The sequence below is a fragment of the Hyposmocoma kahamanoa genome, unplaced genomic scaffold (genome assembly GCF_003589595.1).
Source record: "Hyposmocoma kahamanoa isolate Upper Pololo Valley unplaced genomic scaffold, ASM358959v1 102, whole genome shotgun sequence".
NCBI lineage: Eukaryota > Metazoa > Arthropoda > Insecta > Lepidoptera > Cosmopterigidae > Hyposmocoma > Hyposmocoma kahamanoa.
Genome location: NW_020653337.1, coordinates 7,178,186 through 7,205,039, shown reverse-complemented (window position 1 = coordinate 7,205,039; position 26,854 = coordinate 7,178,186). Strand labels below are relative to the sequence as shown.

The following is a 26,854-nucleotide window of genomic DNA, read 5'->3' as shown; positions in this document are numbered from 1 at the left end:
GTGTTACGTAATTGAATAAAATATATTCCAAAACTTCAAACTGGAATATCTTTAATCTTAGTAAATCCAAAACAAAATTTGTTCAGGAATTTCAACTCTAAATATTCACATATTTTTCATAAACGGACGCATACAAATTATGTCAACAAACATTTATATGGAACTTTTCCATTGTTCTTTCAAGTCGATCGGATAGGTCGGATGAACATAGCTGATGATCTTTAAGCAGATGAGCAGATGCTTATCAACCATATCTCAGAACCACTTCGATTAAAGATTGACCTTCAAATAAAAAAAAAACCGCTTTCCGTTTTCGCTACCTGTTTGGGAACTACGAAGCCACGTATACACAGACATATAGATACACAAACAAACATTGACAATCTTCCAACTTATAACTACACTCTTTTTGCGTCGTGTTTTAAAAATATTCTGTAAATCGTCTGATACGCTTTTATCTGAAATGGTATCGTTTTTGTGTCAGAAGATTCCTGTAGTAAGGAATGAATAAATTTTTCTGCATAGCGTCGGTTTTAATTAAATAGAAAATGCTTTGATTTCGTCGAACAAAAAACTTTTATGAAGAGCTATCGTTCAGTGTTACGAGAGCGGAATTGTTTCGAGGCGAATAATTTCAAAATTTGAAACTTTGGTATCTGGAATTTGAAATTGAAAAAGCTGGAAATTCGTTGGGAGGCGCGTGATGGGCGCGGGGGCGCGGGCAGTGGGCGTGTCTAGCGAGGCGGGACCATGCGCTCTACTTAGGACCCTTACTGAAATTCAATATTTACCTATTTCTAAATTAGTATGATATATACAAGACAATACATTCATCTTCTACGCAGTAAAACGAGACTAAATTATCGTCTCCATGAAGACTACTTTTGAGAATCGTAAACGATATTATGAGTAAAATTACTTGTTCGTAATTATAAAGCAATACCCGGCGATCGTGGAGCAATAAACCTAAGCGCCAATCGATTTAAAAACTACTACACCGGCAATGATACGCAAATAACGACGATATGACGCGTCAAAATCACTTTGTTTAAAACGTCAATGCCTGACTCGAAGAAGATATCTCATGGAAAGTTCTCTGATAAACATCGCGCTCGTACAAACTTACATTGTCTTATTTAAAAAAATATTTATCGTGTGCAATGGCTTAAGGTTATAGCTTCCGAAGCGCAAATATAAATTTGTAAGAGATATTAACGTGTCAATCGCTCCTCCTACCCGAGTTGGTTATTAATAATCGTGTCAATCCGCTCTCGTGAGAAATATTTTAAAAGTGACTTGGTACCTATTAATTTTGTAGATTATTACGATTATTGGGTAATTGTCGGTGTCGGTTTGTGCTTGTATAATTAATTTTATTTAACTTTTGTATTAGGCTGGGAGTGTGCTGAGTCAGCGTGTTTTATGTAAGCTTTTTTTTTCTTGTAATTGCGGAACTATGTTGACTCACATTTTAAGTGAAAAGCGATCGAGTTTTTGTTGATGGGATCAAGGGTGCGTCATAATCATGAAACTGAAATGACTAATCGATTTATTCAAATCACAAACTTAATGACACATGTTCTGAATGAGATGAATGATGACTCATTTTTAAAATTCAATTTCACACTCTCGCACTAATAAGTATTAAAATGCCGCTTGATTATATTAGAAGTTTCGTCGGATTGATAAAAAAAAATCATTTCGATTGCTTATGGAACGTAACAATTTGTATCTGTTAAAACGATTGCTTGCTTAGCAAATAAATGCTAAAGTCGAAATAAACAGCATCATTTTAGGCGCCAGCACATTGTATTAAGGCTAATAGCAGTCCATTAGGTTGGAATTGTATCGATTTTGGCGAAACACTAGCATTCCGATGAAATTGCTATAGGTAATCAGATTAAGATCTGAGGTTCATCACCACGTGCAACATGGATGCTATATTTAAGGTGGATATACCAAGTATGGATCAGAAAGCATTATATTATATTTAACATCATCATGTTTTACTACCATTATATTAAATTTTGTTGTTATTATTGATACAAATATGGAACAAAAATAAAGAAAAATGTCTTCGATCGACGTAGCCACGTTATGGCGACAGGCGATTCCAGTGGGATCATTTTTCTTTGTGCTTGTACGATCTTTGTATAAATAATAATAGATCAGATTGTTATTATTATTATTTTAATGACACCAAGTGACGAAACGGATACGTCGTGCGCCTGGTGTTAAGCTTCAAGCCTGTCCATAGCAGTTGCAGTGCCACTCAGAGCTTTAAATCGCAAAGAACTGAGACATGCGTTGGCAAGTCTCATGTGCCTGTAATATCACCAGCACCCTTAGGGCGCATTCATATTTAGGCCGAATTTCATCGCGCTCACGCCGCACGCTCGCCGAGCAAAGTCTAAAAATTATAAATAGCATCTATTCATTAAACTAAAAGGAACTTACTACTCAACAACAAATTGTTCATTGTGTTTATTTAAGAGTCGCTAGAGAAGGCCTGGTGACCATACAGGCCTACAGATTCAGCTTCCACAAGTGATTCAACATTTAAAATTTTTCGTCGTTATTTAATGTAAAATTCGCACCCGTGTAGTGCTAGCACGGCGCGACTTGCGCGAAAGCGACATAACGCGCGAGTTCATTATGCGACAATAGCAATGTAGCTCTTTCGTGCTAGTCCTATTGGTGTAATAAAGCCACTTCTGCAAAATCACAACTTTTTAGGAGAGAGGTTAAAATTGTACCACTAGTTGTTTCATGTATTTCATATTATTTTCACAGCTTTAATGTGATAGAAGCACTTTTGAAGTATGATTACATTAGTTTATTATACCGAGAGTATGAATTTCCTTTTTTCTTATAGAGAGTTGTAGATCTAGTTATGCTGTCCTAGATAAGTTAATAACTCAATGACGACAGACAGCCTAATTGACTCGCAGTGTCAATGTTTTTTATTTTTTTTTTAATCAGTCACTTCAAGTTAGCAAGGTTTTTATGTATTTTAAAGTATATTTTAAAATATGATAACGTATAAAAAATATTGTACATCCATGGCGCCAGGGGCAAGGTCGAGACAAGGTGGGAGAATCGCAGCGCGGCGAGCTCGATTACAGACCTCGGGATGTGTTTTACGTCGAAATTAATTTATTTAGCGCGAGCCCTTCCAACAGCTTTATTCGGCCAGTGTTGTAGCAAAAAAACGTTTTGGTAAAAGAGTACAATTCACTTTTATGATGCTTTGACGTGTTAAAACCGAATTTAGAGAAAAAAGAGCGAGAGTGGTTCAAATGTGTTCCAATGAAACTGCAATAATTGTTGCTGGCTGCATTTTTTTTGTTATTGATTAATAAAAATGTTAATGTTTTCATTCAATCATTTTTGTTATCAAAAACCGATACCAAAAACCTAAAATAATAAAAAAACCACGTTGGTTTTGTATTTGTTTTTTAATAGAATATAATTTGAACCACGTTTTTTCATTATTATAATAATGTGCCAAACGACTATAAAACAAATACCTGGTCTTAAACTAGGGATTTTTTTGCAATACCAAGTGACGGGACGAACAAGTGTTGCGCCCGGTGGTAAGCGACACGCCTGTCCATAACAGTTGCAATGTCACTCAGTGCTTTCAATCACAAAGATCTCGGAAGACGGGAGTGTGTTAGTTGTTCCACCTCCACGCGTGCGAAGTTCTTGAGTAGTCTGTGATGACATGGTGTCACAGAATGCCCAAGGATGCAGCCGGTACACCCTGGGGCCAACACTGACACCTCTCGGCTTGTCTGAGTTTTACCAGTGAGGGCGCGAAGCGATCAACACGTCCCGGTTATGCGTTTGTAAGGGTGGACCATGGCAAGTGGTGGGCGGTCTTAATATACACGCTCCTGCGTTCATGCCTACGCAGTGGAGCGCCGTACGCAGGGATGAAGGAATCCTGGGAGGCTGAGCAGGGTGGGGACCCTGGCAAGCAATACGCCCTGATTTCCTGCTAAACGGTAGCCCTGTGACTAGCTAACACAGGGAAACGGCAATATGTCCCGTCAGAGGGCCACAGGCGAGGTGAGGGGGGGGACTCGGCCATGCTGACGGGGTGAGTTTGTGCGGAAGACCTGGCTGACTCTGATCGGGTCAGCCAGCCGCACATTTCGAGCCCCCGATGTCGCGCAGTGACAGTGACAGTGAGTGAGCTCCTAATCTCTGCACCTATACTCTCCTGATAATCCTGGTGTCCCGAATGGGACATCCCCAAAGGTGCGGGCTTCGTGGTGGGTGGGAAATCAGGAAAGTGAACACAAGAACACTGCAATGTGGATTCTGCAGATCAACCAAAAGCAATCAATCACCCAAAACCGGTGGTACTGGAGGGGAAACCCAAAAATGCCTCATCAAACACAAAATTAAATACAGAACAGCCCTACGGTGAATGGTAGGCCAAAGGGGAAACCCCAAGGCCAACCGCGTACCGATGCCGGTGCTGGCCCAACACCAGCGGTAGTGGCCCGAGCCTTGGTCCCCGCTCAGACACCTGGCTCTGCATCGCAGAACTCAACGCACACAGCCCTTGAGGCAGAGTGGACTCTGGTGAGTCGCAAGCCCAAAACCATCCGCATGGAAGGGGAAGTGGCCAGGACAAGCGACCGCCTCCAGCTCCCAGTGGGAGCAGGGCACGCCCTACCCGAAAGAACAAACGGGGTCGACTTCGAGTGCGCGAGCGACTTCAAAACGCGAGCAACAGCTAGCAGAAGGGGGAGAGGTGAGGCCCCCAGTAGCTGGCGGGGATGGTCTGGGACCGCACCAAAGCGGCTCCCTGGACTGGACTCGCAACCCCCTGCAAGGCGCAGAGGTCCTCGACTAATGCCAAACGAGCACGCCTCGATGAGACAATCTCTCCAAGAGGCGAGCACAAGCGGCAGAAAGTTGAGAGGCCCGCCCAGAACAAATCATATGCCGAGGCAACCAGGAAACCAGGAAAAAACGACTACACTGACGCAAAGTCCTTCAGACCAATCAGCCTCACATCGTTCTTCTTGAAAACATTAAAAAGGCTATGTGACAGAGAATTGAGGGATGGAGCGCTTAAGAACATACCATTGCACGGAAACCTACATACATACAGCCAAGGCAAGTCCACGGAATCGGCCCTACGAACTTGAGTTAAAGCTAACTAGCTTAACTTCGCTCGCGGTGTGTCCTGCGTTTAAGTTATTTAAACCATATTCTTTGGGCCTATTATTATTATTGGTACAGATCTGCCTTTCTTGTCATAAACAACTCATTTGCATTTTGGTAACTATCGAGATATTGGAAACTAAAATTTTTTATCTTGGAAAAGTGTCAAATTTTTACGCGGATTTTGCTTAGCTATAAAACTGAAACTAAATAACATATAAATAAACCACTTATAGGGGGTTGTAGATCTCGTTTCGCTCAATTTCGCTAAAAATATCGATTACGTTGTTTAAGATAAGAACGGCAGAAATAATCAAATACGTATTTTTTGTTTTTGTTTTGCGCTATCCCTAGAGGAGAGGGTAAACGGTGAGCTATAGTTTTATATGGGACAATTCTGTTGAATGAACATCGGTTCATCACGGAGGAAAATTTCGCATGAATATAATATGCTTTTCCAGGTTTTTATAGGTTTTTCTTAATTACGCTTAAATGCGTAAAAACAAGATTTAATCATAAATATGAGGTTTTTGCACAATATGTAAAGTCATATTCAGATTGATGATTTTAGTCCAGCGTTTACTAATTGTTTACCGTTCATTATTTTGCAGTGTACACATAAATAACAAATTTTAACGGAGATCGCATTAAATTCACTAATAAAAATCAATTTTTAATCTTCATTTTAACGACTAAAATAAACGCCGAAAAAGGACTAAAACTCATAAAGAAATTTATTTATCACTAAGCTGTCGTCTAATCTGATACCTTTGTACGGTTTTGAACGCAAGTTCCAACTCTGATACCAGAAAAAAGTGAAGCAAAACTGAAACATGCCAAAAACTTGGGAGATAGTACCTATGAAAAAAACACCCTTATCCGAAACGGTCGCGTTTTGCGTGGTAAATAACGTTCGTAATTACTACAATATTATTGTCATCATAATTTGAATCGACCAAGATATTATACAAACGTAACAAAACTTATGTTGTAAGGCGTATAATACTGTAGGGTCGTATAAATTAAAATGTTAATAGGAATAAATAAAATATTTGGGCAAATAACGCGCGCGGCGAGACGAATCCGGCACGCGGTTGGGAGAACTCCCCTGTAGACGAAAGAAATATTTTATATCTTTGTTATTCACGATAAAATATTTGATTTGTAATGAATATTGATCCTGACTGTGTGTTTGAAGTAAAAAAAAAAGTGTTATGAAGTTTTACTTACTTATACATTCTTTATAAGATTTAGCATTATCTTTTTTTTTTCTTTTACGTTATCTCGGGAAGCACGCGCACCGGCTTAGATTGCTGTGAGCCGAATCGATACTCTAGTATAATTGTGCATCTGTCGTACTTTTTATAATTTTTTTTTTTTTATTTTTTTTTTTAATTTTGTTTTTTGTTTTGTTTGTGAAGTGCCTGTAAGTTATATGTGCACGTACAAACGTACGCTACACATATAATAATATAAACATATTATACTAGCTGGTGCCCGCGACTTTTCTGCATAAAGTGGACATCATATTCATAGTTTTGTTGATTCTCCATACAAAATTTCAGTCTTTATTTCATCTTCTTTAAGATTTATGTTTGTGACAAATAGTAGCCTATGTCCTTCTCCTAGGTTCTAATTTGTCTCTTTACAAAAATTCATCAAAATTGGTGCAGCCGATTAGGCATGAAAACGTGATGCTACGGGCGCACTAAGGTTTAATGAAATTAATTATTGCATTAACTGAGACTAGACTTTAGTCTCGATAAATGGGATAATCAATGCCATGAAATCTTAGTGTGGCCCCAGCTATAAAGACAGAGTTAACAATAATAAATATGTTTATTTCTCACCAGAAAATACACAATATAAATCTTAGTAGGTATGTTACAGTAGTATAATGGGAGCTGGTGCTTGATGTAGGTATTTCACCTGTAATACAAGTCACCAGGGCCCACCTCTTGAATAATGAGACTTAAATAATTAAGTAATAAGGAGTAAGTGAGTAGATTAAAAATAAAAGCTAAGACTAGACAGTACTTATTATTTATGTTTAATTTACATTTTAAATTAAGCACTTGGATGAAGCGTTGTGTTCTTATTAGAATTGGTTGTGATTACATTTTTTAAAAGCCGTAGTGGCCTAATGGTCTGACTTACCATCTCTCAAGCAGACAGCGTGGTTTCGAATCTGGGCTTGCACTTTTCAATTTTTCGGAATTTATGTGCGAAATTTAATTTGAAATTTACCATGACGGAAAAGGAATTCACTCTGTAGCATTTCCTGGAACACCCACAGCAGAATCAATTTTAGAAAAATACATTCCCCCAATTTGATCTAACCGGGAATCTAACCCGGGGCCTCAAATTCAAATTCAAAATTCAAATTCAAAATAATCTTTATTTCATAGGTAAGCATTATTACACTTGAAATCGTCACAATGGTTAAACTCTACCGCTCATTCGTAAGGCAGATTCCCCTGAGAAGAATGAGCAAGAAACTCTAGGGGTTGCTCTTTGTAAATAACATTTACAATATTTTTTTATTTGAAACATCAGATTGAGACTACCTCCATGAGCTAAACGGGTTACTACCACGGATTTTTGTCATCCAAGTACGCAGAAGTTGTATAATAACCTTTAGTATAAAGTTTTTGTTTCACTATAGTTTTAAACCTCGTGAAAGGCAGATTTTGTATATCAACCGGAATCTTGTTATAGAAGCGTATACATTGCCCCTTAAATGATTGTTTGACTTTGTGAAGACGACTATCAAGAAAAGCTAGTTTATTTTTATTCCTCGTATTAATGTTATGTCTGTCACTATTTTTCATAAAGAAATTACTATTCCTTTTAACATAAATTATATTTTCATAAATGTATTGTGAGGCTAGTGTAAGAATGTTAATTTCCTTAAACTTGTCTCTCAAAGATACTTTGGGGCCCAGATTGTAAATTGCCCTAACTGCACGTTTCTGCAGGACAAAGATTCTATTGATATCGGCGGCATTACCCCAAAGCAAAATGCCGTATGTCATTAGACTGTGAAAGTAGCTGAAGTAAACCAATCTAGCGGTTTCGACGTCTGAAAGTTTCCTTATTTTTTTAATCGCGTACACTGCAGAGCTGAGCCGTTTTGACAACTTACTTATATGGGGACCCCATTGCAATTTAGCATCTAACGTTATACCTAGAAATACAACTGTGTCCACAAGATTCAATTTTTCGTTTCTAACTACAATGTTTGTAACCGTCTCTCTAACATTGGGTAATGTAAATTTCACACAATTTGTTTTTTTCTCATTAAGAAGTAGGTTATTAACAGCAAACCAATCAACTACTTTAGATATAGCATTGTTCACATCGTCATAGGAACATTGGTGCCTTTTAACTTTAACTAATAAGGAAGTATCATCAGCAAACAATACTATCTCATGTTTTATACCCTCCATAAGGCTAGGTAAATCATTAATATAAACTAAAAACAAAAATGGGCCTAGAATTGAACCTTGAGGGACACCCATGCTAATTACAGACCCTGACGATCTCGTACCGTTAACATCGACCCTCTGTACCCTACCACGCAAATACGATTTAAGAAGGTCGAGATCATGTCCCGCCACACCATAATGGCGAAGTTTCCTGACCAGTGTATCATGGTGCACACAATCAAAAGCCTTGGAAAGGTCACAGAATACACCAATAGCATCATGTGAGACTTCCCATGCATCAAATATATGATTAATCAACTCTACACCAGCGTCGGTTGTAGAGCGACCCCGAGTGAAACCAAATTGTTTAGGAGACATTAAATTATTACTATAAAAATGTGCACACATCTGATTTAGAATAATTTTTTCAAATATTTTACTGAGAGTTGGTAGTATTGATATAGGTCTGAAATTGGTGGGGTCAGAAATACTACCAGATTTGAAAAGTGGAATAACTTTACTTTGCTTCATGAGGTCAGGAAAGACACCATCATCAACACATTTATTAAAGACACAGGCTAAGTAAGGCGCAATACAATCAACTATAGAACTAATTACTCTGACTGAAAGACCATCAAGATCAGCAGTATTTTTTATATTTATAGACTTAAAGGCTTTAACAATATCGTTTGGAAATACATAACGGAACCTTAAATTAGTGATACTAACTGCATTATTTTCTTTTAGTAAGGATTCAGCGGCCGTGGGGGATGAATTTAACGAATTAGTAGTCAAAATTGGAATGTCGGTAAAAAAATTTTCAAATATTTTAGCAACTTCTGCGTCTGTGTTTACAATTTTGTCATTAAATCTTAGTTGAAAATCTAAGTTACGAGGTTTGACCCTTCCAGTTTCGCTATTTATAATATTCCAAGTCGTTTTTACTACATTCGCGCTGCTTTTTATTTTATTATTAATAAACATTGCTTTGGCTGCCACACAAACACGTTTAAACAATCCTCGTCATCCAGAGACCTTAGTATAAACCGTTGGGCTACCGAGGTCAAAATTATTACGTGTAATCCACAAAGTCGTATTACTTGATATCGTATTATTCACAAAGACAATGTTTTGCAAATAACTAGATGTACCCGTGCGTTTGCGTGTGTATTGCAAGGCCACTGAAAAGGTGCGAAGTTTTCATTCCATATTGGGTCATCATGATTTACTATGGCTTTAATCTATAGAGGAAACCCGTGGCTAGTAGTGGAATCTAATACTTCAGACAATTTTGCGGGCGTGGCCACAATAAGTGTGTTACCATGCTTATCAAAACAGAATCGGCTTTAGTTCACTCGGCCTTTTAATATGTTTTTTAAACGTAGGTACCATTTTGAAAGAAATAAATTACTGGCATTTTGTCTGAAGTATACTCTTATTTTCACACAAGAACGCAGAGCACTGCTGGTGTAGTGGTATCATGCAAGATTCCCATTCTTGCGACCCGGGTTCGATTCCCGGGCAGTGCAGTCTTTTTAAAATGCCACATTTTTTATATTTTTCATTTTTTTTCTTCTAATTTACACGTAAGTGCTGAAAGATTATATTTCAGATTTTATATATAAGTATTTGTATAAGTTAGACATTTTTTCTTTCACAAATTGTGAAAAAAAATTTTAAAGAAAAGAAAGAATGAGGTTGAAAGAGCTGTCCAGGGAAGTACTGTCACTTTGCATATTTCAAACTATTGTGAACATTACTGCGTTTCGATTTTGAAGTGTAAGGGTGCTGGTGAAATTACAAGTCCTACATGAAACTTATCAACTTATGTCTCAAGTTGACGGCCCAGTGGCAGTGCCCCTCAGAACTTTGTAACTTAAATCTCTAAATGGCACTGGAACTGTTTTTTTTAAAGTTTGAAGATTCCATAAATAATACTAAACATCGTAATTGTTACTAACATATTGGAAATGAAGCTATTTTTTTCGGACTGAGGGACCATGGCCATGGGACCTGTAAAGGGTTCGAAATAGTTTGTTTGAAAAAATACATACACCCAATTTAGATCCGAAAATAATAAAACTACTAAATTAAAAAAAACTAATAAATTGTTAATTAATTAGTAAAATAAATTTTGTGGATCAGTAATACGTGCACAGGCACGTAGATCCACAAAATTAGCAAACCAAGTTTCCTCAATAATTTACATCGATCGAAATCTACATTGTACGAAGTAGACAAAATATCGCGAATACCAATAAAATTCCTAAAACGTGTGAATGCGGTAGGTTTTGAATTGGAAATATTGGGACAGAAGCGCCAAAATTCCCCGCCAAGGCTATGGGAACGTAACAAATTAAACGTAAAAAAGACGAACGAGATGACATTTCCACAGTCATGAATGAGTCAGAAGCCATTGAACTTTTATCGTTGGTCTTAATTAGGTATAATTAGTGATAGACATTGTTATAATTAAGCAGATTGGTTCGTGGTATTGACAGATTTATCGGATACCGCCGTTACGTTGTTGTTAACGCTACTTTGCAACAAAACGAAAGCTGTAAGTTTTTGTGAATGCGATATGTTAATAGAAATCTTTGGAATTTATTGTTTTTAGGTTTTCGCGATTGTTACACAGTGGATTAAACTATTTTTTCAGGATCCAACCAACGTTTCGGGCCTTTTACAGGTCCCGTGGTCACGGCTGACATCATCGTTGGTATGTTTGAAAAACCAAATATCTTCGATTTTGATTGGTAAAAATCAATTTTCATTTTCACTGTTTTTTTTTTTACAATATCAAGTGACAGGACGAACAAGTCGTACGCCTGATAGTAAGCTACACGCCTGTCCATAACGGTTCAAGTGCCACTCAGAGCTTTAAATCGCAAAGATCTGAGACATAAGTTGACAAGTCCCATGTGCCTATAATTTCACCAGCACCCTTACCCTTCAAAACAGGAACACAGTAATGCTGACATTACTGCTTGGCGGCAGAAATAGGCAAGGTGGCAGTACTACCCTGGACGAACTTTTATATCCTGTATAGTATATGTTTAGAGAAATGTAACATGTTTTAACAAACAGAAAACTAAGTAACTGTATACTGTTCCACTCAAATTTCGCTGTAGTAAGAAATTTTTTTAAATTTTTTTTTCATCTTCATCACCACTTACATATCTGATCATGTTTGGCGGAAACAGTCAAGCGCACAGGTAGAATGAATTGGTAATAATGTGCCAAGTAAACGCACTATATATTCAATATCAACCTAACCTAACCAATTTACAAAAGTTCATATCTCAAATTGGTTTTCTTCATTCAGTGCCCAATGTGCAAACTTTTGGGTTAACTAGGACCGTTGGCTGTCAAAATTCTAAGTTATTGTTTTTAAGTTCATATTTGTCTATTTAAACGTTGCTTTTGCTAGTTGTGTTCACTCATAATTAGTTGTACAACTAAATACGATCTTCACCATATTTAATTTATAGTATGTAACATTGTAATAAGAACTAATAAATAAAATATAACAACATTGGCACTTTCACCGTGGTTCATAGTAGTATGAAAGTTTAATAGAACCTTCACTCTCGGAATACTTGAGTATTTTGCTTGTGAAAATGGGATTACTACACTGTAAGTCCACCACGCACCCGACGTACTCAAACATTTCTATAAAGTACCTTGTAATAGCTGGTCTTGTATGCAGGGAGATATCATATAGGTCATTGAGTAGTGGAAAAAGAAAAAGACCTATTCTGAATAAGCAAGTGACGTCAGGTTTCAATAAATTTATATAATTAGAATTGTACCACAGCTCTTCATACTTCCACTATGACGTACAATTTCGCAGTATCAACCCCGGATTTCCCAAGTGGCTTTTGTATGCTGAATCACTTCAGTAAAAAGCTAATTGACTCTGATTCACATTTTCTCATAAATCTCTGTTCCTTTTTTTATAATAACAGTACTGACGTTAATCTACTTCGTAGTAATATGAAACGTGTTGCAAAAAATTTAAAGGAACTTTCCATAAATAGAGTGCATGGAAGTTTTACATATACCTAGTGCGTCACCAGCAAGCGTACCAATAAAATTCCGAATGCGTATGAATATGATAGGTTTTGGACTGGAAATATTGGGACAGAAGCGCAAAAATGCCCCACCTAGGCTAAAACCGACTGAACTGTATTAGAGAAAAAAACGGCATGGAATATCCCAATATTCGCTAACTCGTGACTCTTACAATACCAGGTGGGAGTCCCTTATTCCTGTGTCATAGTACGCGTAGAGATTTAAATAATACTTACTTTACGTAGATAAAGATACAGTAAATATAAGTACCTTTTTAACTTTCTTGGTTTAGCGACCCAATGAGAAGGAAGGCTTTGACATCAAATGAAACCAATTTTTTTATTTTCTGTGACTTTTGTCACATTTGGTTACTTGTAGGGCGTTCAGGTTTGTATTCGTTATTCCAGCTGCAGTAGCTGGGACTTCCCACCATACAATTCTTTCACATTCTCTCTTTCTGAGGTCCCGGGTTTAATTCCCGGCCATTGACCCGGTCGGAAAAAAACTAACTTTTCTGTGTCTCATGTTTGGGTGTTTGTGGGAACGTCGTTGTTTCCGATTTCCATAATGTAAGTACCTACTTCAGTTACTTACTTTCGGATCAGAACAACGTTTGTGATGTTGTCTAATATTTATTATTATTTACACCATACTTTTAAGAACAGAAGATCAAAAATCTGGTCCAGATCAAAAACTTTTTAGAAAGTTCATTTGCTAAATTAGTCTTATATTCTTCCTGCTCCCCTTAACCCCCTTCTATAAATCACGTGTGGTATTATAGGTTTTGGCCTCCGGAGTGTAATTTCGTAGCTTTGGTACTTATAGCACAGGGATTACCTAATTCGAGACCAGCATCGAAGTGAGGTTGTCTGGCACATTATTATTAATACATTTTTTGGTTTCACGTCACTCCAAAGTGTACCTTGAAACCTTTTCAATACTAAAAATGGAACAAAACAGGTTGTTAAAGTCGACACCATTGTTTGAGGGCAACTTAAAGCAACTAATTAACTAACTCATTGCGTCGACCACTGCTAATAAAATATTACCTTATATTATTGAGGAATTATTGTTAACGTTTGTTATACCGCTTTTATGTTTGCTTTTGAAAGATTTGTGTGGACCTTCGCTTGCTGTATCCATTTACATTTAAATTTGGGATGGTATACGTCACTTGAAATACATTGACTTTCATCAAGCTTATAAAGGCACTTGATGAAATCAAACTCAACATGATTAAATTAATTACTTAAAATGGTTGCTGCAATAGTTGATACGCCCAGAACATGTTCTTTCTTTCTTCTTTTTATTTAACAGTTAAACAAGGAAACAAATTATAGGATCACTTTAAAAAAAAATACCCTGTATATTTCAATTACATTGTTTTTACAGTTGCATATTATAATTAAAAAATAAAATTATCCAAAAAAATACTTTTAAGTTGGGGTTTTACATCTAAAACCCTAACTTAAAAGTATGTTTTATTTACCTTTATTTACTTAATATTTTAGTCGATAGAATTAAATAATCATGAACCTTAATCTTAAAATATATGTATATCTCATTGACTTACAATTATATGGACGTCGGGTCCGCGCTAAAAAGTGTCCGAACTTATAGGGCGTTAAAATCGTATACAGAGCGTCATTCACGCTTTAGTCTTCGTTTGTTCGACTGACAGCGAAGCAAGCAAAATTAGACAGTACTGCGATGACATTACAATTTAAATTCAACGTTTTAGCTTTTTCATATTCCTTTGTATGTCACTACGTTTAAATAGGTTGACTTGGGACATTTTTTTCGTGGATTTTGTATTAGACGCGTCGTCCATTTATTTGTAAGTCAATGGTATATCTAGTAATTTGTAGCCAAAATGAAAACAAACCAAACAAAGATATTGAAAGAGTATTCTATTATTTAAATTCAGTAAGAGAAATATTGTTTATTTTAATTTATGTAATTCAAAAGCAGGAGGGCGAATGTTTGAACTTTGTTACTTAGTGACGAATTTATAAAAGTTAAATATAATCAAGGGGAAGATAGAAGAAAACAGAAAGGAACGACAAGAATGGCGTACAGTGAACGAAATAAAGAAGAACGTTTAAGTGAGCCGTTATAAAGAGGTCTAGTAGCCGGCAATGAACCGTGAAGAGTGGAGGAGGCTACGCAGACAAGAGGCTGGCTCTTAAATAGAATGATGATGAATTCGAAAACACAATTTTAAACTCAATCCATATTAATCCTTTCTCTCGGTCAAGGAACAATAACTCGTAAATATTTATCACGCGTTGTAAATGAGAATTTTTCAAGGGGCACTAATTATTTCTACAATCCGGCCGATCCGTGGTTTTCACTTGCGCCTGCGCCCCTCGATAATTGCCGGGTAGCTTAATGGCCATTAACGCACAAAAACGCGGGTTATTTTAAATTTTTAATTAGATGCGACGATGTGGTCAACAACTTTGGACTTGTAGGAGTTAAGGAATATATCCACGTGAGGGTAGAACTTTAGCCATAAAAAATGGTATATCTGTATTATATCTTTTATCGTGGAGGCACATGTTCAAGACAAAACTTACATAGATGGTCATATGTGAAAACTATGATAATTGAATGATTTAAAGACGGCGTTCAGACTTGGTCTTTGGCGATTCGTCAGGTGTGTCAGCGGGGCATGGATCGCAGTGTTTTGTAGTAAAACTATCAGACTCCGTGTTTAACAGAAATGCTGCGTTCCAAAATACAAATTGTTGACGTTGGTCAAAAAGCCGCCAGTCCGAAATGGAACTGCGCCTGAAAAGTTTGCCGCTTGTCAAGCGAGCTGTGGGCAAAGACCACCACAGAGCGGATTCCACCCAACACAAGCCGGAAACGCGGAAACCCCAGAAAGAAATGGTTTAAAGAGTTAGATGCTCATGTGATAGCTTGGCCTACAGTGGCGTTAAATCGCGATCAGTGGAGGATAGGAAGGGAGTTCTTCGCCCTGCAGTGGGATAGTAACGATTGGAGAATTAATATAGATTTATTTCAAATCTCGCAGTAGAGCTCCTTGTGAAAGAGTTCGTCCAGGGAAGTACCGCTACCTTACCTATTTCTGCATTACTGCGCTCCAGTTTTGAAGGGTAAGTTTCTTGGTGAATTTACAGGCACGTGGGATTTATTAACTTATGTCCCCGGGTGACGGGCGCAGTGGCAGTGCCCCTCAGATCAACACTGCAACTGTTATGGACAGGCGTGTCGCTTACCACCAGCCGCTCGACTTGTCCGTGCCGTCACTTGGTATCATGAAAAAACCTATCTTTAGAATGTTTGTCTGTCATTATTGGTAGATTTTTGTGTGATACACTACTATTATTTATTCTATGCCAAAAAATCACACATACACCTTTTTATTTCAAAATTTGAAAATTCCCTTTATTCTCATAAGGACAGATTCTCAATAGGACGGATTCTCAAGAAGACGGATTCTCATGAAGACAGATTCTCAAAAAACCGGAAATTGTACAGGTGCACGCAAAAGTATTTGAAATACGCCTCGGTAACATAAGTTTAACGTATGTCTGCATGTTCCTTGCGCGTTGGTTACTTTTTGTATGGGCCTTTAAATAGTACTTTTTTTTGTCGTCGTGGCGATAATTGAGGATGCCTATCATTGAGGGATGCCTATTTCTAGCAGTGGACGTCTTTCGGCTGAAGTGATACACACAATATTTGGTCAAAATGTCAATCCACTGTTCCCAGGGTGTAAACAAACCGATACATCATAAATGGTTAATTTGTGCATTTATGATGCACGTGATCATTTTTTAAATTTATTTGAAATTATTAATTGATCCTTTTTTTCACAATACATAACATATTCGCTCATTTAGTGCAACATTGACTTAATTGCAATTTTGGCATAATTGAATTAAGACTTAATTAATTACATATTAACATCCTTTATCCAAATTTGCCAAAATTACAATTACATCAATGTAGCACCAAATAAGCGAATAACGCATTATGGTGTGTCGGTTTGTTTCATCATCATCACACAGCCTGTATACGTCCCACTGCAGGGCACAGGCCTATGTATGGACCGTGGGTATCCATACACGATGCTTGTTGTTGACTCCCGGGGAATAGTGGATTGAAACAGCAGAGTAGGTATATGAGTAAATTGCAGTGGAAAGTGTAATCTCCTTGCGGTATAATTTGTTTTGTTACTGGTGATTTGATAAAACTAATTATTAAACATGTCATTGATTTGACATTGTCATGAAATATCTTGAATGTAAGCTAATTTTCCTATCTCTATGTAAAATCATTGATTTTTTTTTCAAAAATGGATAAAGCGGGCCCTAGTTCTGGAAAAATTAACATCGTGATAATTGAAGGAAATAAAGGTACGACTCAGTTTATGAGCTGTTAATTTTTATGAATATTCATTTACTGTGTCAGGACAGTTTTCCTATCGTCTCTGTTCCGTTTGGAGCTGTACAACATGTATTGATGGATAGAACTGGGGAGTAGTTCAGTTGTGATAGATCGGTTGACCGGACCATACCATACCTAAACTTTCATGTGGTAGTACAGTTAACCGGACAGACGATAATTCTTAGTGACCATGGGTACAGTCAAATCTATAGACAACCAAAAGTTTAGCTGTGGTCCTGTCAACCGGTATATCACGACTGAACCACGGAAAAGAAGCACCGAATGAAGTTTTTTACTTATTGTTATAGGTAAAGGCCGGTTATCGAATCAAGGAATGGTGCTTCTGCACGCTGGCCATAAATATAATTTTGTTAAAACAAATATGTGTGGTACAACTAATTGGCGATGCGTCAATAAAAACATTTGTAGCACTTCCATAACATTAACAGCTGATAATAAAGAAATTGTGAAAGAAGCTAAACATGTATGTTTACCAGATTATGAACGTAACAAAATTGATTTCACAATGTCATTAGCCAAACAAGAGGTTTGTCTTAATATGGCGCCTATACCTGAAATTTTTGAGAAACACTATTACAAACTTCATAAACAGGATTCTGATCATACATTTGGTCAGGGCGAAATGCTTTCCCCAGAGGAATTACCTACATTCAGTTCAAAAAAGGATACGCTGTATCGGGCACGCTATAAATTTTTAAATGTAAAAAAAAGTAAATTTTTGCGACCCCAAGATGTGCAGTTGCCAGACAGTTTAGTAAGTGATTTCTTTTTGTATGACGATGGTGTTGAAGAGAAGATTATAATTTTTGGTACTCGACTGGCAAAAGCAACATTGAAAACAGTTGATATTGTGTACGTTGATGGAACGTTTAGATGTTGCCCGATTCCTTTCTATCAGCTGCTTTCTGTACATGCTGACATTACGCATGAATCAGGAACTGTGTGCTTTGTGCCATTGTTGTTCGCTTTGTTGCCCAACAAAAGCCAAACTACATACGAGAGACTTTTCAAAATTTTAAAATATCAATTTTTTATGAATATCAGCACTTTCAAATGTGACTACGAACTGGCTATTATCCAAGCGATAAAGGCAATATATCCTGACATTGTAGTAAAGGGTTGCTACTATCATTTTACAAACGCAGTTTGGAAAAAGTCGAAATCGATTAATTTTAGTTCATCCAACGAGGGTCGTAAATGTACTCAGCTCTTTTCCTTATTAGCACTGTTGCCAGCGTCGCTTATACCGGAGGCGTATCTGACATTATGTGAATTAGCTCCTAATACTGAAGAAAGTACACAATTCCAAAATTATTTCTCGAAGCAATGGATCAATCTTATTACGAGAGAAGTTTTCAGTTGTTTTGGCGAGAAATTTCGAACGACAAACGCAATCGAAGGGTGGCATAAAAGAATTAATTCTAGAATTCCTAAAAGGCCATCGATGCTTTATTTCATCATGCTTTTGAAGAAGGAAGCAAAACTGTCGGACATAAAAATTGTCAGAGGGTCCTTTTATTGTGCGGGAAAAAGAAGGAGAAAAAGTGACATTTTAGTTGACAGAAAAATTGAACAGATTGTATCTGAATGTGTACGGAGTGAAATATCGGTCTTTGAGTGTTTGCAACGCCTTGCGATACTAAGACGTTTTGACGACGACAATTGACAAGTTATTAAAATAATTTTATCTCTATTTTTTTCTCTTTTTCTCCTTACGTGTACTGCTGTTCTTTTGAGAATCTGTCTTCATGAGAATCCGTCTTCTTGAGAATCCGTCCTATTGAGAATCTGTCCTTATGAGAATAATGGGAAAATTCATTGTCAATAAAATTAGAGTGATAATGAAACTGCAGTATGTCTATTCTAAGGTCACATGAGGACTGTTTTGCAAAAAAGGGACGCACCACCTTCTGATCATTGATTTCGAAAATTCACCTTTAGTTGAGATATCGATTAACGAACTGCAGATACATCTTAACCACGTCCGTATGATTATCAATAAATTCCTCAAAACAATTCAGTTTTCGTTGTCTATCATAGCGTTATCTAAATTACAGTCCTATCAGTTTATATCTCCAATGTCTTTCCATTAAATTGTCTACAGTCAATATCCTTTCTACATGCGTCATTATAAATCACAATTCATTAAGTTTTTCGTCAATCTCAAGTTTCAATAGGGATGTCGAGTGCCCGCTATTGCAGACCTATCGATACGACAATCTGAGATCGCTATCGGCTCATTCCTGCACAGTCACTTGACTGGGGTGGCATCACGTCTCTTTGTATTACAGCCATCTAGTACCATATTAAGCGTCTAATGTATGGAATTTAATTTCTAAAACCGGCCTTCGAACGTAAAGACGGGTTGTCGAAGAACCGAAGTGGCGGTTATAACATTTTGTTCTGGGTAACAAATTATGACATTGCTCGTAAGTTGAAAGCTAATCAAAATGTTTTAATCGCTGACGCGATAACATAAGTGCTGCGCTTTTTTCAAATTGTCGTATATCGATATCGATTTCAAAACAATTGCTTTTTTTTCAACACACATTTAATCTCTTCTGTTCCTTTGCTGTTTGATGTGAAATTAGGATTTAGAATAATATGTAAATGGTGTGCTTGTAAGAGTGTTTGTTAATTATTTGTGAGTTCTTATATCAGCAAAAGCTATGTTATCATAGTCCTCTGTAGCTGAGACTCAATTAATAAAACAAATATGTCAAATGATGAATTGTTTGTATTGCAAGTGTCTGAAATGAAATTGCGATAATTCTATGGTAGTTATCGATACTAGATACTATGCAATAGAATGTGTCCATTCTAATGATCGTAATTTCCCATCTCTAAAGGTGAATGAATTCTTTGCATTACATTAATTGATTTGTTGGATATTTCTCGTTGAGTGAGCCATCTTTGATAGTCATTCTAAAGCGTAATTACGTTTTTATGGTCTCATAGTCAAGACCACCTAAATATTTTTGTGTGAACCAGTGATTAAATGGTTCGATTTATTAACTATAAGTATTTTACATTAATTCTTATAGGTATGGTTCAAGAGCTACGTATATTTATGGATGTTTAGTAGCAAGATATAACGGTCGGTAAAGATGATGAAACACATCATGATGAATCTGCTTGGTGAAGAAGGTTCTATAACCCTCGGAAAATGTTCCAAGGCCCCAACACGCTTTGGGACAGCGTGGCGTACTATGTCCTAAACTCCCTTCCTCGAGGAGACGGAGACCCTTACGTGGCAGGTTATGAATGTTTATTATTTTTTATTGTTTATTAATATATGAATAATTTTGCATGTACTTTGTGCATTATGGACTATTCTATTAATATAATACTATCGTGGTCAATTCAAAGTTAAGTTAGGAAAATGATTTGTAACTTCGCTTCGTAAAAAATAACTTCTCCTTGTGAAAGAGTTCGTCCAGGGAAGTACTGCCATCTTACCTATTTCTGCCGCTAAGCAGTAATGTTAGCATTACTGTGTTCCGGTTTTGAAGGGTCAGAGTCGGGTGTAGCTCACCAGACCAGACGCCCGACTTGATTGCCCCGTCGCTTCATATTATAAAAAAATATGTCAAAAGTGCTTTAATTGCCTAAAAGAAGCATAACAGTCGTAAAAATAACAATAACTGCGTTTAACAAATTATGTATATCTGAAATTTTACAAGTTTCCTATTTGAGCATAAAAGTTATCGAGCAATGTCGTTCGTATATAACCTCTAAACCTCTTTTCTGAAAAGTTGTCATTTTGTAAATGTAGCCTTATTAAGTGACCAAGGGTGCGAAATGTTGTAAGTAGGTAGATAATCAATAATACAATTTGGGAAATACTTTTTAAGACAGGAGGGACTGCCTCGACACTGTAGTGCCTCAGGGATGTTCGCGGATGCTAGGATTGATGGTTTTCAGGCAGTCGTTCGCTAGAGAGTGGCATCCCTGTTGGCTATAGTGAGAGGCTGCACTAACGGTCTTCTTAAGGTGGTAGCAAAGAGGATGAACAGCGCAATTCTTAAGTATTGGATATTCTTTCATGCTCATGAAAATGAACACTTTGCATTCTACTAACATAGTTGTAAGTATCTACTAACACTATATAGACATGTAACTATATCTAATGTCTGAAATAAATTCTTTAATTTAATTTAATTTCATTTCATTAAAAAAAAATACGTGGAACCAGCCATATGCTATTTGACTGGTGTCCAATATGTCAATATTCCATGCTTTACGACTTTACTATATTTATATATTTTGCCTTTTTCCCAAAAATGGTACATTTAGAATTCCGTATTACGTATATTGTTGATATTACTATGCTATGTACACTTCGTGATTAGGAAAGTGCGCAACAATATAAGGAAATAAACTCTGCAACCACAACTTTGCAAACAACAATCCAGCGCGGAATGTACACGGAACTAGCAGTATAATTCACAGATTGTGAACTTTACGACGGTGTAAGCTCACTATTTAAGAGCTATAAAGGCCAAGATCTTATAATAAAACTATAAAAATTTTATTTTCTATGCAGCCGCGGTTGTAAATACGTTAGTAAGTACCCGTTTTATATGTAATTGTTAAGAGTTTAATTATGTAGGTTCAATAGCGTGGAGTAATAAAATTTGTTTGCTCACATTTTTGACTGAACATATTGTTTAGCACGAATGGAGGTAATTTATTACATGGTTCGATTCAGAATTACTTATTTTGAGTTGTATATAGCTAATTTATTGTCAAGAAAATTGTTAGTGATTTAATATAATTAGTTAAGAGATATAGGATCCTAACACCTGGGAAATAAAGTGACGATTAAAAAAGCAGCATTTTAGCAAAACTGGCAAAATGGATAAAAAATAACGTATGTTTCAGTTTTTTTTATTACACCAAGTAACGGGACGAGCAAGTCGTGGACCTAGTCGTAAACGACACTCCTGCCCATAACAATTGCAGTGCCACTCAGGGGCTTTAAATCGCAAATATCTGAGGGGCAATGCCACTGGGCCCATCACCCTGAGGCTCAATTTTTTTTTTAATTTGCATTGCGGCGGAACGGAATGGAAGCGTCAATTTCGCCTCGCTGCGAGACAAGGCGCGCGAGGTCGCTGGGATTCTCGCGAATGCTCGAGCATTCCAGCGACCGCGCCATGATAATGTAGTATTTCGTCAACGTTTGACGTCACACTGCGCTTGCCTTCGTGCCACTTCCCGCGTCGCCGTTGGTAGCTGCCGAATTCTCGCTAATGTGCGAGCATTCTCGAGCAAGCGCTTACAATATTGTTACAAAAATTCGCTTCCATTCCGTCGCAATATAAGTTGATAAGTCCCATGTGCCTATAATTTCACAAGCACTCTTATGAACTCGCTCCACGAATGTAATTTTTATTTTTTATAATATCGTGCGCCTGATGGTAAGCTACACGCCTGTCCATAGAGCTTTAAATCGCAAAGATCTGAGGGACACTGCCAGTGCGCCCGTCATCCTGAGACATAAGTTGACATGTCCCATGTGCCTGTAATTTCACCACCACCCTTTACCCTTCAAAACACAGTAATGCTGACATTACTGCTTGGCGGCAGAAATAGATAAGGTGGCAGTACTTCCCTGAACGAACACTTTCACAAAGAGCTCTGCTGCTATTAATATATACATAATATTAAATGTATGGAGCAATGCAAGTTAAAATTTGAATATTTTTACTTTTGATTTGGATATACTCATTAGGTAACGTACTTTCGATATCAGTTTAAAGTTTTTGGATATCTCTTATGTTTACAACCTGTATATTCGGCGCTCGATAGCGACTTCAGTAATACTGAAAACTTGTAAAGGAAGTGCCCTCATAAGTTGGTCAATAAGCACGTAATCTAGATTTTCATACGGTATCAAATCCGCTAAAAAAAGCGATGAGGCGAAAACCATACTACCAGTCGGCTTTTATGAAAGTCTGTTCTTCTGTTCTGTAAACAGATCGGTGACAGTGTTTCGTTTCTGCTGCGTTACGAAAATGTATCAACACAACCTGAGCTTCAACAAAATCCTTACCAAGATTTCAGCATATATACAGGTTGAAACAAAAACATGCAATCAAATATCCATGTATGATCGTACTTATGGCATAACAAACAAAATTCGCAAAATAAATAATTTCAGAAATTAAAATTTTGGTTCTCTTTTTAAATATTTGTTTCACCGTGCTGGTGGGGTGAGGTGCATGAAACGAGCCACCCCGCACGACGTACGTTCTTTCTTGTACGTCTGACACATCCTGGGCAACAATCGATGACTACCTTCGCCGATCGGCATTTTTTTTACCACGATTTTTGACCCGAGAATTAACTGCTTTAATTTAATGAACTGCCTCCGTGGTCGAACGGTTAGAATGCTGGTATGCCACGCAGATGTCCCAGGTTCGATTCTAAGGCCGGGAAAAATATTTGTATGGCCTACATTTATATCTATGGGTTCCATGGCACCCGCGACAAAGGGTTTCCCCAGTGCTAGGCAATGAGTTGTGCGTTATTTATTATTTATTTATTTTTCTTAAGTGCTTTGTTATCACGAGTCCTGTCGCTAACTAATATGGTTTATTATACTACTATTATATATACATGGTATACTGTTATTTTTATATACATGGTCTAAAGTATTAGGCTTTATGTAATGACGTCATGGTATTTTAGTTTATAGAATACTAAACTAAATTCTAAATAAAGCGCCTACTTAAGTATGTCTTAGTTTAACGATGAGGTATAAGTGGACATCGGAATCGTTTTAAGTAGAGAGCGGTCAAGTATTTACTAAAGGCTTCAAGAGTGTTATTCCTTTGCATTTTGAAGCTGCGCACGAGTGGCTATTTAGCGTGACAAGAGCCTGAGAGGGCTTCGGTTTGCAGTGTTGGGTATTATGAAAGATCAATTTAAGTTAGAACTGTGTAATATTTTCTTTGAAATGTACATGAACGACAGAATATTCATTTTCCAGAACTAAGTTTTTTTCTAGCCTTTTCTCACGGCTTTGTCTGCGTTATTAGCGGAAATTGTAAAAACTTTCTAGAAGCTTTCTCTGCCTATTAGAATTTCTTTGTTCCCGGTGGAAAACACATGTAAATAATATGAGATGTATGTTGCATGTATTTGTATATACAACAAATGAACAACTTTTGTCTTTCTTTATAATACTATGTGACGAGACGAACAAGTCGTGCGCCTGGTGGTAAGCGACACGCCTATCCATAACAGTTGCAGTTCCAACTCAGAAAGTCCCATGTGCCTGTAGTTTCACCAGCACCCTTCTTACCCTTCTAAACCGGAACGTAGTAATACTCACATTACTGCTTGTCGGCAGAAATAGGTAAGGTAACTTTTGTTTTTCTTTATAACACTATGTGACGAGACGAACAAGTCGTGGGCCTGGTGGTAAGTCGAAAAGCCTGTCCATAACAGTTGCAGTGCCACTCAGGGCATTAAAACGCCAATGTGTAAGAGTTGAAAAGCTGACAAGTCCCAAGTAGTGCTAACATTAGGTACTGCTTGGCGCCAGAAATATTTAAGGTGGCAGTACGTCTCTGGACGAACTCTTTCTTTTCTTTTTTTCTTTTCTTTTCTTTCGTTATCTACTTCTTTATGTTTGCAGAAGTGTCTATTGAGTATAATTTAGTATCTTACTAACTTTAGTATTAAGTGCTTTACTAACAAATTATGTAAGTCAATGTTACTTGGAATAAACGATTTATTATAATTATTATTTTTATTTCATAATTCAAGTTAAGACTAGATATTAATATACCGTAACATATAAGTGTAAAATATTTTCAAAGACCTTACGTTCGTCCAACGAAGTTAATTTCGAATATTAACATCGAGTTGGCTGGAAGAGATCTCTGTTTAGGGATAAGTCCACCTTCTGTTATATTAACGTTTCTGTTGTATTTCTTTGGTGCATTAATAAATATATTACATTAACATTAGATTTCATGGTTATCTTTAATTGTACGATCCAATGTTTATTGGAGAGATTTTTTTGTATTATTGGTCCTAACCAATAGTACAACAAAATATTGCGCTTTTTATTTTTATTTTTAGTATTCCCAGTTCAGGCAAGCTTTTGAAAAATTCTGTGAATACCGTTGTTCATATTAAGAAAAATAAAAGAATGTTTCTTTTAGATAAAATTAGCTGTCATAAGCATTTAAGATACTTCCCCTTCATCTTCCATTGATTTCCATCCTGTATAATATAGCGTATAAAATAAGCTTACTATAAGAATGATCTAGAGTCCAAAAAGTCAATCTTGATGTGCTCTTGACTGTACATGACGCCGGGCTACCGCCGCCGTCTCATTTATATGGTATTTACTATACTTTGGAATGCGATTCTAAAACACTACACCCACGTAAGGAGTGAAGTTAATCAAGTAGTTAAAGCTTAGACATTAATAATTCAGTATTGGGTCGACCGTTTACCACACATGAGTGGCGAGCAACAGGTAAATATTTCTAATGTTGTGATACAGACGGTATGATTTCGTTTGGTACAATTATTTATTCCTGTAGAGAAATATACACACATCAAAAGTGTCTAGGGATCAAGTGAATATTTTTGAAATAAAAATTATTTAAGCAATATTTACTAAATCCAGTCTTCCAGGACGACTTCTTACTTTAATGCTTATGTTTTATTTAACCGCTTACCCCTATATTTAATTAAAATAAACTAAAATTGATGTTTTTGCAAATTGTGGGAAAAAACTCAAATGAACGGCGTCAATTAAATGACAAAAAAATGGCGAAAATGATGATTTTGCTCATTTTTATTGTAAAGATAAGAAAATTAATAATCTGTATTTCCACCATTAACACGAATCACACAATTACAGCGATTTGGCATGCTTAAGATGAGTTCATCAAAATCACTTTGAGGAATGGCCGCCCATGTGTTTTGTAACAAGTCAAAATATTGTTGTAGAGTATGTACGGTATGCATACCCGGCACAGCTCTTCTTTGAAGCATATCCCATGCGTGCTCAATTGGATTGAGGTCTGGCGATTGAGCAGGCCACGGCAGAACGTTGATACGAGCTTCGGCAAGAATGCGTGTTACGACTCTAGCCGTGTGTGGACGTGCGTTGTCATGCATTAGTTGAAATGAATCACCCAACTGGCCTCGCAAAAGGATGATTACATCTGAAACAATCCTCTTTGCGTAAACTTGAGCATTGAGATTACCCCTGATCCAAATGAGATCGGTTCTTCCGCCGATCCAAATACCGGCCCATATCATTATTGTTCCCCCACCATATGGATGAACTTCCTGACAATATCTCAAACGTTCATGACGTCCAGATGTTCTCCAAACTCGAGTACGTCTTGTATCCGGTCTCATACCGAAGCGGGATTCATCCGAAAAGCACACATAGCGCCAGTCTTCTTCCTCCCAGTTTCTGTGTTCGCGAGCCCATCGTAAACGGGTCCTGCGATTGCAGGGTGCAATAGGTGGAACTCTGAGCGGCCTTCGGGATCGCAGACCCACTTCACGTAAACGATTTCGGATTGTTTGATCGCTTATTAGAAAGCCTGAGGAGCTGTAGAGCCTCGTAACCAACATCATGGCGGTCATGGTACGATTCCGTCGAGCAGTATTTTGGATATACCGGTCCTGTCTGCGAGTCGTGATGCGAGATCGTCCTCCATGTGTAACAAGCGATAAAGGCCTCA

The 26,854-nt window shown here is 37.1% G+C and overlaps 1 protein-coding gene and 1 non-coding gene across 2 annotated transcripts; both read left to right on the top strand.

Annotated features, from left to right (window-relative positions):
- The first annotated feature begins 10,070 nt into the window (after positions 1-10,070).
- On the top strand, positions 10,071-10,141 carry Trnag-ccc. Its single transcript has one exon. It is a non-coding gene; the product is annotated as a tRNA-Gly (tRNA).
- A 6,744-nt stretch (positions 10,142-16,885) lies between these two features.
- Positions 16,886-20,221, top strand: LOC113233085. Its single transcript, XM_026468069.1, has 3 exons — positions 16,886-17,074; positions 17,414-18,033; positions 20,171-20,221. The coding sequence occupies exons 1-3, from the start codon at positions 17,014-17,016 to the stop codon at positions 20,219-20,221; spliced, it is 732 nt and encodes a 243-aa protein (XP_026323854.1). The 5' UTR covers positions 16,886-17,013.
- The last annotated feature ends 6,633 nt before the right edge of the window (positions 20,222-26,854 follow it).